Source organism: Malaclemys terrapin, chromosome 1 (assembly GCF_027887155.1).
Source record: "Malaclemys terrapin pileata isolate rMalTer1 chromosome 1, rMalTer1.hap1, whole genome shotgun sequence".
Classification (NCBI taxonomy): Eukaryota; Metazoa; Chordata; order Testudines; family Emydidae; genus Malaclemys; species Malaclemys terrapin.
Genome location: NC_071505.1, coordinates 117617472 through 117630465, shown reverse-complemented (window position 1 = coordinate 117630465; position 12994 = coordinate 117617472). Strand labels below are relative to the sequence as shown.

The following is a 12994-nucleotide window of genomic DNA, read 5'->3' as shown; positions in this document are numbered from 1 at the left end:
GTTACAGTGACTAAAGCCCCCCCAAACTGGCCAAACTACATTCCACTTTCAGTATGTGCTAGCATAGATGAGTATGTCATGCTGTATGGTAACTGTTATAACACAATTTGTAGGATTGATTCTGCTACAGATCTGCTATGTGACGTTGGGCAAGTCTCTTCATCTCTCCCTGTCTCTGTTTTTCATCCGACCCTCTGTCTGTTTTGTCTGCTTACATTACATGCTTACATGTCTGCTTTGGGGCAGGGATTGTCTCTCACTATAGGTTTGTACAATGCCTCGCTCAGTGGGGCTCTGACTTCTGTTGTGGCCTCTAGACGTTATGGTAATAAAAACGATGATAAAATAATAAGAAGCCTGAATCCACAGAACTATAATTTATTGTATAAATAACTTAAATTGTGGTCCATTCAAATACATTGATTAATCCATTATTTTCAACATGGGCATATCTGAGCTCAGTATAGAGGTCCAGAGTGTGAACCTAAGCAGAAAATTGCTCATATCAAATCAAGCTGAATTAAAATCCTAAACTGTAAATGTTTGACTAAAACAGAACTTTGGCTACTGCACAGGGCTTAATTTTCAACAAATTAGGATTAAGAGCAAAGTCTCTTTTTTGAAGGGACATTATCAATCACTTCTTCAGACAACTCGGCAAGTTCAGTAAGTAGACGACAAATTTTCTGTTATAATGCTCATAAAATTGCTCGTAAATGCTCATAAAATTTGTTTTCCCCAATATAATTTACTTGGTTAGCAGAGTTTGAATTGGTTTTATTAAAACAGGATTGGCAGTTTTAAGTGGTTTTTAAGAATTTCTTAGTTATGTCTATTTTGCCAGGAAATTGCCTTCGTACACAAAAGATTAACTTAAAGTCATCACATTGTCCATACAAAATGGTCGTGCCAACTGGTTAAGGTATTGGCATTGGCTCAGTACCTCAGATAGTTGACTGCAAAGATATGTCTCTAAAAAGCTGAGAAGTCTTAAAGGTGTCCTGCAAAGAAATAAAACACAACAAAAGTGGGTTTATAAAGATGACCTGAAAGATTTTGTGTTCTGCTTGGGGTTTTAATCGTTGTTGTTTAGTTTTACATTAGAAATTCAAGTCCTGTCTTCCCAGAAGACTATAATGGCTGGAAAATTAGTGAAATGATGTCATTTCAACAGTCAGGAAAGTGAAATTTGAGCATTCAAGACAAGAAGAAATCTTTAGTCAGGTTAACAAAAATCTAATTTATTTATTTATTTGTCACCACCTATTTAACTTCAATGGCCAATTAATATTTTGGATAAAGGACATCTCTGTTAAAATTCAGCACCCTAAGGCCTTCAATTTAGGTGTAAGATCACTCAATAAACCCATCTTCCTCTAAACACAGGAAAAATCATAGTTGGTATTCCTGATACTTGAAGGTAACAATCAGGCAGATGCCCCCTCCCTTCCACTCCCTACCTTCTTTTTACATCATAAAGAAGGTAAAAAGAGCACAAGACTGATTTTAAAAAAAGGCTTAACTATTTCTTCAAACTAAATGTTTAACATCACCATTACAGCTTTTAGACTGAAAGCAGTAATCTGTTTATCACACTACCAGCCATTTTTAGGGCAAAGTTGTTACGGCAGGGAGATTGAAATGAGAGCTGAACAGATAGAAGGAAAAATTACTGGCAATCAGTCATTAGACTTCAAAAGTGAATTTCAATTCATCCATGTTCACAACGTGAAATTCACTTTTGTGCATTGATTGTTAAATTTGTAATTCAGACTTTAGGTTAGTTACTTAAGTCACTGAATGCCTTTTGACAATGGACTTTAGGTAAGGAAGCTACAGAGAGATCTCTATAAATCTGTGTTTGCTTAAGCAGCATATGACTAAGCATTTGGGACATGAAGCCACAAAAACATTTGAAAGCTAGGACTATTATCCACTGTACCCTCCACCCTGTCTCAGGAATATTGCTGGAAATGATATGGTTGGATGACAATTATGACTTTTAGGTGATCATCCCTCCCACTCAAAAACAGATTAAAAGTAACTTTACACAAATAACTTTTAAAAAATACAGATTAGAATTAACAGTTGTGCTTCAAAGGCAGGTAATAAATACTAATTAAGGGCAAAATTGCCATTTTCCAGACTGCCCCATATGTAGGACAGTACGTTGTGATGCCCCAAGAGGAGACCAGAAAGTTGATTGCGATTCTGAATCATAATCTGTCTCCTGGTTTCCTTCTGCTCCCACAGGGGCCAATCCCATAGCTAGCACAGCATATGTCCTCATATATGCCAGTGCAGCTGAACTGGTTGGCATGTTGGCAGAACCAAGGATCCACCCATTACCTGCCCCAGACTACCTTTTCTCCACCCAGTATCTGGGGAGGAAGGGCATAGTGGCCTCCAGGAGACTGCTGTAGCCTACATACTGCTACCCATGCTATGGCATGCTGTATGTGCCAAAATCTTCATAAGATAAGGCATACATTTTCTCGTGATCAAACTCAGCAAATAATTGTTCAGCCTAATAATCAGAATTTAATTCTTTGCACTGATGTTATAACCATGTTTGTCCAGGATATTAGAGACACAAGGGGGGTGAGGTAATCACTTTTATTTGACCAAGTTCTGTTTTATTTGACCAAGCTTGAAAGAGACAAGCTTTTGAGCTACACAGTGCTCTTCTTTACCTTACCCACCTTGTCTCTCTGCAATTTAATCCTGGCAGTGGAATAAAATTTGCAAGTAGATAGGTTTGCCTTATGTAAGGGGACTGTTGCCCCCTTACTAACACTCAGTGGGGGTGTTTTGGTTGGCTACCTCCCAGCACTAAAAGGGGAAGGGTCGATGGCAAATCAGGAGCCTGAGACTGACAGTCCCCAGGAACAATGGGGAGAGGCCAATGCTCCAGATCAGCCTGATTGACAGGGTGGGCAGGCTAATCAGGGAGTCAGGAGGCCAGAGGGGGTCCCGTCCTCCGTGTGAACTGGAATGGCCTGAGTCAGACAGAGTGGGGCCAAGCTAAGGAGAGAGCAGGGGCCCGAGCTGAGCTGCTGGGAGCAGAGCTGCAGCCCCAAAGCCAGAGCACAGCCCAGAGAGAGCAGACCTGCCCTGGGAACAGAGCTGCAGCAACCAGAGCCAGAGGGGCCAGACAAGCAGCCGGGAAGCAGGTCAGAGCTGGGAGCAGAGTCACAGAAGCAGCCTGCACAGCAGAGCTGTCCTGGGAGCAGAGCTGCAGCAACCAGAGCCAGAGAGGCCAGAGAAGCAGCCCAGGGAGCTGGAGGCAGAGCACAGCAGCAGCCGTGCTGAGGCAGAGTGGAGCCGGAGCTGGGGCTGGAGCCGTGTGCAGTCCGAGTGCGGTGAGCAGCTGGGGAGAGTGAGGGGGACCCTGGGCAGTGGGCCCAGCACAGGGAGACGCCTCAGCCAAGAGGCTCTGCAGGCCAGACTTGCAGGGGGATCATAACCCCGACGGGGCAGGGGCGACGCTGGGAAGAAGGGTCCTGCCACCTAGAGCCTGAGAGTGTGTGGTCACCACCAGAGCAAGTGTCCAACCCACAGCGTCCCTGCAGCACAGCCAGGGCCTGAGAAGGAGCCTGGGACCTACAAGGAGCAGACTGTGAGCTGCGCTGACGTTCCAGAGACACTGTTTGTAATGTTCCCTGCCAGAGAGCAGGGTGATGTGTTTTCCTTTAACCTTTCCCATTTTTCCTTATTCTTTTTTAAAATTAATTGTTAATTAAACAACTTGTATTTGCTTTAAATTGTATGAAATGATCAGTGGGTCAGGAAGGTACCCAGTGCAGAGAGAGTACCCCGGAGTGGGGACACCCTAGCCCCTGTCCTGGGTGACCACAGCAGGGTTGGGGGTCGAGCCCCCCAGGAATCCTGGGCCCAGCCTTGTCGGGGTTTACAAGGACACTGCCAGACAGGAGAGTGGAAGGCGAGTCCTCAAGGGCAGGGAGGCCTCTGGGTAAAGGCAGTGGGAGCGAGGACTCGGATCCTTTCGCTAGCCCACTTCACCATGGTAGTGCAGAAGCCAGGAAAGTTCCCCACAATAGCGGGACCATTCCCCCGCTTACACTTACAAAATAAAAAACAAACAGCATTTATTCTACTATAGTAATGGTCTAAAATGCTGGAGCACTTACATTAGTTAGTGCAAATAGTTAAATGAATGTTATAATCCGAAGAAGTGGGCTGTAGTCCACGAAAGCTTATGCTCTAATAAATTTGTTAGTCTCTAAGGTGCCACAAGTACTCCTGTTCTTCTTTTTGCGGATACAGACTAACACGGCTGCTACTCTGAAACCTGTTATAATACTGTATAGCTTCATTAAAGGCTGAAAATGAAGCGATGAAAGCTGGACTGTAATATGGGTTAATGCTAGTGAATCAGCCAAGAATTAAGTTAATGAAGAAATATATTAACATTGCTGTGGAAATTACAGTTCCACGAGATTGATCCCGTAGGATTAGAGAAAGACTGTGAAAGAGCAGTTGAGTGCAACTGGTAGATCTACTGGAGGATGTTTCTTTTTTTTAGTTGTGATCAGTAAGGTGAAGTAGGTTGCGAGGAGCACGGAAAGCCAGAATACATCATAAGGCAGAGTAGAAGAGATGAAAGATATGAACTGATAAATCCACATCCATTCCTGGTGTAAGTGTAACTCACACACCTCCTGGGTGTGGTGTTTTGTCCCATCTAGTGGCACTGAGACTTAGAGCAGGGGTGGGCAAACTTTTTGGCCTGAGGGCCACATTGGGTATAGAAATTGTATGGCGGGCCATGAATGCTCATGAAATTGGAGGTAGGGGTGTGGGAGGGGGTGAGGGCTCCGACTGGGGGTGCGGGCTCTGGGGTGGGGCCAGAAATGAGGAGTTCAGGGTGCGGGAGGGGGCTCTGGGTTGGGGTGTGGGGGGAGGTGACAGCTCTGGGGTAGGGCTGAGGATGAGGGGTTTGCAATGCAGGAGGGGGTTCCAGGCTGGGACCAAGAGGTTCAGAGGGCGGGAGGGGGATCAGGGCTGGGGCAGGGGGTTGGGGTGTGGGGGAGGGATGTGAGGGGCTCTGTTTGGGGGTGTGGGCTCTGGGGTGGGGCTGGGGATGAGGGGTTTGGGGTGAAGAAGGGTGCTCTAGGCTGGGACCAATGGGTTCAGAAGGTGGGAGGGGGATCAGCAATGGGGCAGGCTGTTGGGGCACAGGTTGTGTGTGAGGGCTCTGACTGGGGGTGCAGGCTCTGGGGTGTGGCTGGGGATGAGGAGCTTGGGGTACAAGAGGGGGCTCTGGGCTGGAATCAAGGGTGGGAGGGGGGATCAAGACTGTGGCAGGGGATTGGGGCTGGGGAAGGGGCTCAGGAGTGCCCCATCGGCTGGCACCACCCCTGCAGGGAACTGCGGCCAATGGGAGCTGCGGGGGTGGCACTGCAGACAGGGCAGTGCGCAGAGCCACCTGGCCACATCTCCGTGTACTACATAGGAGTCGTAGGGGGGTCGTGATGACTGCTTCCTGGGAGCCACGCGGAGTGGGGCAAGCACCCGACCCCGCTCCCCAGCTGGAGCGCCGGAGCGGGGCTAACCCCCAATCCCGCTCCCTGGAGGGAGCTGAGGATCAGATTAAATGGTCTGATGGTCCGGATGTGGCTTGCGGGCCGTAGTTTGCCCACCCCTGATTTAGAGAGAGGTTAATGAGTGTGCTCTACAGTCTTAGCTAACAGCCATATGGCTTTTAGCTCTTGCAGTAGAGGCTCATGCACTAAGCTCCAGAGGCCCTAGGTTCAATCCCGCCCGCTGACGATCGGGGTCTGTTGGTGTTACAAGTGGGGGCTTGTCTGGGATTTCAACTGGGAAGTCTCTGACGCTTGGGACACACTTCCTCAGCTAGGGCAAGTTTGTAACCCATAAATCTCCTGGGTGTTGTGTTCTGTTCCATTCCACCTAGTGGCACCGAGACCACTTAGAGAGAGATTAATGAGTGTGCTCTACAGCTATATGCTCTTAGCTCATGCAGTAGAGGCTCATTTACTAAGCTCCAGAAGCCCCAGGTTCTATCCCGCCCGCTGCCGCCGGCCTTACGTAAGTTAGGGCCTGGCTGAGCTCCAGCTCACTCTTATTTTGTACACATTCCCTCCCTTACAGTCAGCTGGTAACTGTATATATAACTTGAGTTAATGAAGCCCTTTCATAGACTCATAGACTTTAAGGCTAGAAGGAATCATTGTGATCGTCTAGTCTGACTTCCTGCACATTGCAGGCCATGGAACCGCACCCACCCACCCACTCCTGTAATAGACCCCTAACCTCTGACTGAGTTATTGAAATCCATGATTTCAAGACTTCAAGTTACAGAGAATCCACCATTTACACTAGTATAAACCTACAAGTGACCCGTGCCTCTGTCATGGAGTGTGGGGGAACTCAGGGCCCTGCACCCCCGGCTTCCTGCGATTCACCATGACTCTTAGTCAGCCAGTAAAGCAGAAGGTTTATTTAGAAGACAGGGACACAGTCCAAGACAGGTCTTGCAGGCACAGACAACAGGATACCCCTCAGTTAGGTCCATCTTGGGGTCCTCGGGCACCCCAGCCCCCCTTGGGAGGTCAGAGCCCTCTCTGCCTCCCAGCCACCTCACCAGCCCGCTTCTGAGACTCTGCTTTCAGCGACCCCTCCCATAGCCTTTGTTCAGTTTCCCAGGCAAAGGTGTCACCTGGCCTCTAACTCCTTCCTGGGTTCTCATGTTACATGGTCAGGTATTCTCCATCGGTCAGTCTCCCATCCCCCAATGCAGACTATCCTAGCCACACTCCCCTGTCAGCATTCACAGACCACAGTAAGAACAGTCCCAGTTCGTCACAGCCTCATGCTGCAGAGGAAGGCGATCTTTGACAACAGTCATTGAAGGTAAATTCCTTCAATTCTGGCATTTTCTCTGCTTCACTCTGGCTTTCTGCTGTAGTTAAATCTCAAACACTCAGGGGCTTTTCCAGGTCAGTGGTGCCCCAGAAAGTATTGCCCTTTCTCCTCTCACATTTTGGAGAAGTCCCAGAAGGCATGAGATTTGAAGACAGCAGCTGGCTTAGCAGAGCTGCTAGATCTACTAAAATACCAGGAAGAATCAGTAAAGGTAGGAGGTTCTTTGAGCAAACGAATCAAGTAGAGTGGAATACTTATCAAAAGTTTTATGGGAATACTGTTTCTGGTTCAGTTCAGTTCCATATTTTAGGCCAGTCCAGGGGATTTTGTTCTCCCCTTCCCCCCATACAACTTGAAACCAAGAGATTAGGTCCCAATCTAGCTTCCATTAAACTGAATAGAAAAACTTCCATTGACTTAAGTGGAAGTTGGATTGGGGTCATAGTAGCATTCAGAATAGGACTAGATGACATTGATATGGCTAATAAGAACATGCATAGTTAAATTAGATAGGATAAAAAAATCATGACGGATAGAAACCTTTGTGCTTTAGGGTATACCTTAACCATTCATTGACAGTGGTTGGGAATAAACATCCTGTATGAGCAGGTTAGTATATAATTGTCCATAATAGGTTTTTGCTCCTTCCTCCAAAGCCTCTGGTACTGGCTATTATTGGTGACAGGATATCAGAATGCATGGCCATAGACTACGGCTTTGAGCTGGTAGCCAATCTTCCTTCTCTATTATGCGTACATGATCACTTCACAAGTGAGCCCCAGAGACCATCAGTCAAGGGCCTCATCCTGCTAGGGCGGAATGCAGGCATCTGCTTGCTTTTAATCGCCATTGGTGGTTATTATCTCATAAGAGGTGGCCAACACCTTGGAGTTTTGAGCTTCATGTCTTAAAATTTCTAAATTAGAAAAGTTTATAATTCATTTCCATAATGGTCTAATTTCTTATTTATGTATTTATTTAATTGTGCTCACTATTTTGGATGGAAATGGCTCCAGTTTAGTGACATTATTGAATCTCAAAAGGATTTTGTTGTATTTTTGAGAATATTCCTTTATTATGGTTTCTTTACTTTCTTTTATACGATAGTAGCATCATTAGAAATTTTCACAAGCAAACATCCAGAGCCACCTTAAAAAAGCAACATGAAAGAAACTAAGAAACCAGCTGCAACTGAGAAATTTTGCTGTATTTCCAAGTTTAAGGTGATTTTTTAATTATTTTATTTTTTATACACCCAGTTGTTGTAGCTGCTTGCCCCTAGGTTAAGTTATAAACCAATGGAATTTTAGGTACAAAGGTTGCAAGCACTGATTATTTTTAAAGCTCACAGTTAACCATAAAGTTCAAACATAGTTTATTGTAAAATGTTGTTTAATGTCCATCGCTTTAAGCTCTGTGATGCACTGGAGGGAGCACTTGAAAGCTCCTTGTTAAAACTCCCCTCCAAACTGAAGGAGGGACTGAGGGGATTTCCCTTCTTCTGCGATAGACACCTCATTTCTGGAAACTGCTAAAGGATTCTTGGCAAAGGTGACATGTCAGATGTGGAGTCAGAAATACTTGTGATGAACTAATATTTTGCTTTGAATATACTGAATTGTGCCAGTTTTTTTTAAAAAGCTTAGAGGCTTCATTTTGTATTAATATTTCACAGTCACTGTTTGTTACTAGTTTTCCTATGCTTGAAAATGATCATTAAAAGTTTGGAAGTTACTTAAAAATATTATCATTTTTATTTCGTGTTTATTAAGTAATACCCCCAGATGTAAAGGCATCACTCAGCAAATGAGTGCATTTGTATTTAAATCATCTCTTGTCAATTACTAAACTTTACTTGAAAAAAGGACATATCATTATTTACCATTAATATTTTAAATTTACTAACTTTGGGCCAGATTGTGAACCCTGCTCACAGGGGAGAGTAGTTACTCACACAAGTAGTCCTCTCAAAGCCAATGGGACCGCTCCTGTGAGTAACTGATGACCCATATGAGTAAAGCCAAAGGCCTTTCAGGTCACTAACTTGGTTGGGGTTCTTTTTCCTTTGGCACATGTGTTATTCAGTCCTACAGATGGCGATCTTGCAACAGACATTTGCTCAATGGGGAAATTGCTGACACCTACATTTTCTAAAAATGAACCTCAAACATATCCTTGGCTGTAGAACTCCATGTTAAGTAGTGTCTGGTGAAGAATGGGGATCCGAGGGTTCTGAAGGATGAACAGCAATGATAACACAGATGTATGTGAACAGATGGAACATAAAATCCTGCTCTCCTTATTCACACACGTAGTCCCACTGAAGTCAGAACACTATGCACAAGTACAGCAGATAAAGCGTGTGGAGTTGAATTTGTATTTAGTTCAAAACTCCAGGACTATGTATTAGCTTTCACTGGAAACACAACGTTGTTGGGGAAAGTAGCTATGAAATATGCCTTAATAGCCATACTTTTGTTAATTTGTGCATGTATTCTTCTCTTCCTCTCCCAGGTATTTCTGCTGGCATCATCATTTGCATATATAGCTAAAACTATGTCTGGGGCTTACATGAATAGCATGCTCACACAGATAGAAAGAAGATTTAATATTCCAGCCTCTCTGGTGGGCATTATTAATGGAAGCTTTGAAATTGGTAATCATCTATTTTAATATTCTTTGACAACAGTATTTTTCCACAGCTTGGGTGAGGGGCTGTTTCGGCTCTTGCCTTTTTTCATAAGTTTGTCTGGTTTCGCAGCCACTGTGTGACCTGTAGATGTGTCTGTGACCAGATCCTATAAACTGTGACTCGTGTATTTAGACCCATTGAAATCAATGGGGACCATTTATGTGACGAAGGGAATGCAGATGCAAACTCTGATTTAACTAGCTCCTGGATCTACTTAGGAGCTGCCAAAGAGCACCTGACTGTTGTATTTTGCCAATAGAATGTCCAGTTTAACCCCAAAGATACTGTTTAACATTTATATGGCACTGTTCATCAGATGATCTCAAAATTCTTTACACGGGTAAGTACTTTTATCCTCGTTTTACAGGGGGGCAGATCTCAAAACTGTAAAAACATACTTTTGTAAATAAAGTTTGGAGATTTGACTCTGAACAGACAGGGAGCAGATCCGTTGAGAAAGAAGGTGCTATTTCTTTGGTCACTTTTCAGAAAACAACTATATACACTTCAATGCTTAAGAGCAGGATTGTCCCCTGGAATTGTGGCACCCTCCTGACTCCCGTTTCTGGCTACCTGCCTCATAGATCATAGGGCTAAGGGCAGTGGTGGATTAATAATTTTGCCGCCCCTAGACCGGGAAATAATTGCCACCCTGGCCCCGCCCCGACTCTGCCCTTTTCCCGCCCCCATTGCAACCCCTCCCCAAAGTCCCCGCCCCAACTCCGCCCCCTCCCTTCCCTTATTGGATCCCTTCCCCAAATCCCCACCCCCTCCCCGCCTCTTCCCCCAGCACGCGGCATTCCCCTTCCTCCTCCCTGCCCCGTGAAACAGCTGTTTCGCAGCGCAAGCACTAGGAGGGGAGAGAAACAGGATGCGGCGGTGCACTTGCAGAGGAGGCGGAGGTGAGCTGGAGCAGGGGGGTGGGGCGCGGAGGGGAGCTTCTGCCCCAGCAAATTTGCCACCCTAGGCCTAGGCCTTGTCGGCCTAGGCAATAATACAGCGCTGGCTAGGGGAGAGTAGCCCCTATTGGGGCCAATACTCCATCTCCCACACCAGCAGGGAGAGGGAATGGACAGGCCCCTGCCTCCACAACAGGTATAGATCTACAGCAGATTATTTTGCCCCAGAGCAAGGAGGAATCCTTCTGAGTGTCACAATTTCCTCCCTTGTCTGTTTCTTGGGTAGTGCAGCTATGGGCCACCCATTACTCAGGGAAGCTTGTGTTCTGCAGCACCTAGATTCAATATGATCTTTTAAAAGCTGGGATTCTAGGTGCGTGGGGACAAGATGAGATCCAAAAAGAGTCTTTAAAAAAAAAAAAAAGGATCATACCTGTGATATTGTACGAAAAGCTCTCAGCTCTGCTATTACTCAGCCCAATGCTGCTATCAGTGAGGTCGGTTAAGGACAAACATAGGGCTCATTTGTGGCTTTGGCACAAGCCTTGAGCAAAGGGCACTAGGTAACTGAGCTGCTACAGGAGCAGCGCAGGAATTAGACTTTGACTCTAAAAGGGTTTACTTTACAGTGTAGGTCCTGATTACCCCTTGCTTCGGGGGGAAGGAATCTGCATTAGCCCCATAATTGGCACAGATTATTTCCCCTGGAATGCTGGCTCATTGATGCTGGCCGATGCAGTGGTGGGGGATGGAGCCAAGGATCCTTCCACTTTTCTCCCCTACCTGCCCACTCTGCGGCCTGGTCTACACTATGAGTTTAATTCGAATTTAGCAGCATTAAATCGAATTAACCCTGCACCCGTCCACACAACTAAGCCATTTATTTCGAAATAAAGGGCTCTTAAAATCGATTTCTGTACTCCTCCCCGACGAGCGGAGTAGCACCAAAATCGATATTGTCATTTCGAATTAGGGTTAGTGTGGCCGCAATTCGATGGTATTGGCCTCCGGGAGCTATCCCACAGTGCACCATTGTGACCGCTCTGGACAGCAATCTGAACTCGGATGCACTGGCCAGGTAGACAGGAAATGCCCCGCGAACATTTGAATTTCATTTCCTGTTTGCCCAGCACAGGAGAGCATAGGTGACCACAGAGAGCTCATCAGCACAGATAACCATGCAGGCCAATAATCGAAAAAGAGCACCAGCATGGACCGTATGGGAGGTACTGGATCTGACCGCTATATGGGGAGAGGATTCAGTGCTAGCAGAACTTCGTTTGAAAAGACGAAATGCCAAAACTTTTGAAAAAATCTCCAAGGGTATGATGGAGAGAGGCCACAATAGGGACTCAGAGCAGTGCCGCGTGAAAGTCAAGGAGCTCAGACAAGCCTATCAAAAAACAAAGGAGGCAAACGGTTGCTCTGGGTCAGAGCCACAGACATGCCGCTTCTACGCTGAGCTCCATGCAATTCTAGGGGGGGCCGCCACCACTACCCCACCTGTGATCGTGGATTCCGACGTGGGGATAATCTCATCAGCCACACCTGAGGATTCTGCGGACGGGGAAGAGGAGGAGGAGGAGGACGAGCTTGCGGAGAGCACACAGCACTCCATTCTCCCCAACAGCCAGGATCTTTTTCTCAGCCTGACTGAAGTATCCTCCCAAGCCAGTACCCAAGACCATGACCCCATGGAAGGGACCTCAGGTGAGTTTACCTTTTAAAATATAAAACATGGTTTAAAAGCAAGCGTTTTTTAATGATTAATTTGCCCTGAGGACTTGGGATGCATTTGCGGCCAGTACAGCTACTGGAAAAGTCTGTTAACGTATCTGGGGATGGAGCAGAAATCCTCCAGGGACGTCTCCATGAAGCTCTCCTGGAGGTACTCCAAAAGCCTTTGCAGAAGGTTTCTGGGCAGTGCAGCCTTATTCCGTCCTCCATGGTAGGACACTTGACCACGCCATGCTAGTAGCAAGTAATCTGGTATCATTGCATGACAAAGCCTGGCAGTGTATGGTTCCAGTGTTTGCTGGCATTCAAGCAACATCTGTTCTTTATCTCGCTGTGTAATCCTCAGGAGAGTGATATTGCTCATGGTAACCTGGTTGAAATACGGGAATTTAATTAAGGGGAGAGAGGTGGCTATTCCTACTGGGCTGTTTGCCTGTGGCCGAAAAGAAATCCTTCCCTGCAGTTAGCCAAGTGCGGGGAGGGAGGGGTGCGGAGGGGGGGGAATTGGTGCTGAGCTTTTCGCCTTTGGCTAGCAGGGATCTTCCCTGATACCAGCCACGCGGTGGGGGGAGGGATAAAGCGATCATCCCAGAGAATTGGATTGGGGCGGGGGGTTAGTTTGTTTTCTGCTGCTGAAGGTTAACAGGAAAACCGCAGCAGTCAACGGGCTTTGCTTGGTATGTGGGAAAGGAGGGTGCAGAAGCCGAAAGACAATGGCTTACCATGGCCGCATGCAAGCTGAATTCTGTTGCCTGGA

The 12994-nt window shown here is 46.3% G+C and overlaps 1 protein-coding gene across 5 annotated transcripts in view; it reads left to right on the top strand.

Annotated features, from left to right (window-relative positions):
- The first annotated feature begins 636 nt into the window (after positions 1-636).
- Positions 637-12994, top strand: part of LOC128841417 (solute carrier organic anion transporter family member 1A2-like) — a 33951-nt gene continuing 21593 nt past the window's right edge. For 2 of the 5 annotated variants that reach the window (XM_054036436.1, XM_054036402.1), the window contains exons 1-3: positions 2813-4660; positions 8017-8132; positions 9424-9565. In XM_054036436.1, the coding sequence (XP_053892411.1) occupies positions 8073-8132; positions 9424-9565 (202 nt within the window). In that variant the 5' untranslated portion in view covers positions 2813-4660; positions 8017-8072. Of the gene's footprint in view, positions 667-2812; positions 4661-8016; positions 8133-9423; positions 9566-12994 lie in introns of those variants that run through there. The other 3 variants (XM_054036430.1, XM_054036421.1, XM_054036412.1) reach the window with 3 other exon arrangements.